Genomic DNA, 625 nt, shown 5'->3' with positions numbered 1-625 from the left:
ATAACAATTATATACAAGCATATATATTAGCATATCATTATCATTTATTATATCCATATATGATAACATGTATATCATGTATATTACATATATATTATATATGACATGATATATATACATATATACACATGTTTTTATATATATATATTAAAAAAATCCCAAAACCAACAACAAAAAAACTAAAACAAAACACGCTCCTGAAGTGACAATAGGAAATTTAATTTACTTCCAGTAAACTAGAGGAAGTTCTCTCATTTGTTCAAATAAAAATTCCATTCACAAGGAAAAGTTCTAAAAATTGATTCTATAAACACTCACTTATCACTTGATATGCTGCAGTCTATAACTGTTCTTTTGCTAGTGTTGACTATTAAGAAAGGCAGCTGTATTGTGGAGTTCAAAGCTGGAGGGCCTTGATTTCGTTGTTCATTTTGCTGATTTCTTTGTACCAAGTTTTTGAATGCTATTTGCTGTGAAAAGAAAAAAAACCAAGATCACTGACAATAAAAGAGCAGACATCAGTGTGGAACTTCCCACATTCTTATTTACCAACTCCCAATACGTCCAGTAATTTTCTGTCAAAAGGTAAGTTGTAGCCTGACTCCCCTCTCTGCACTAGTGCATC

The 625-nt window shown here is 30.6% G+C and overlaps 1 protein-coding gene across 1 annotated transcript in view; it reads right to left on the bottom strand.

The window, feature by feature from the left end:
* Positions 1-314: 314 nt before the first annotated feature.
* The window catches only part of TFDP2 (transcription factor Dp-2 (E2F dimerization partner 2)), a 9152-nt gene continuing 8841 nt past the window's right edge, over positions 315-625 (bottom strand). The window contains exon 7 of the mRNA XM_010023827.1: positions 315-470. Coding sequence (XP_010022129.1) covers positions 315-470 — 156 coding nt within the window. The remainder of the gene's footprint in view (positions 471-625) is intronic.

The sequence above is a fragment of the Nestor notabilis genome, unplaced genomic scaffold, assembly GCF_000696875.1.
Source record: "Nestor notabilis isolate BGI_N333 unplaced genomic scaffold, ASM69687v1 scaffold33321, whole genome shotgun sequence".
NCBI classification, from domain to species: domain Eukaryota; kingdom Metazoa; phylum Chordata; class Aves; order Psittaciformes; family Psittacidae; genus Nestor; species Nestor notabilis.
The sequence above is the reverse complement of the archived record's forward strand: the minus strand, read 5'-3'. Positions and strand labels throughout refer to the sequence as shown.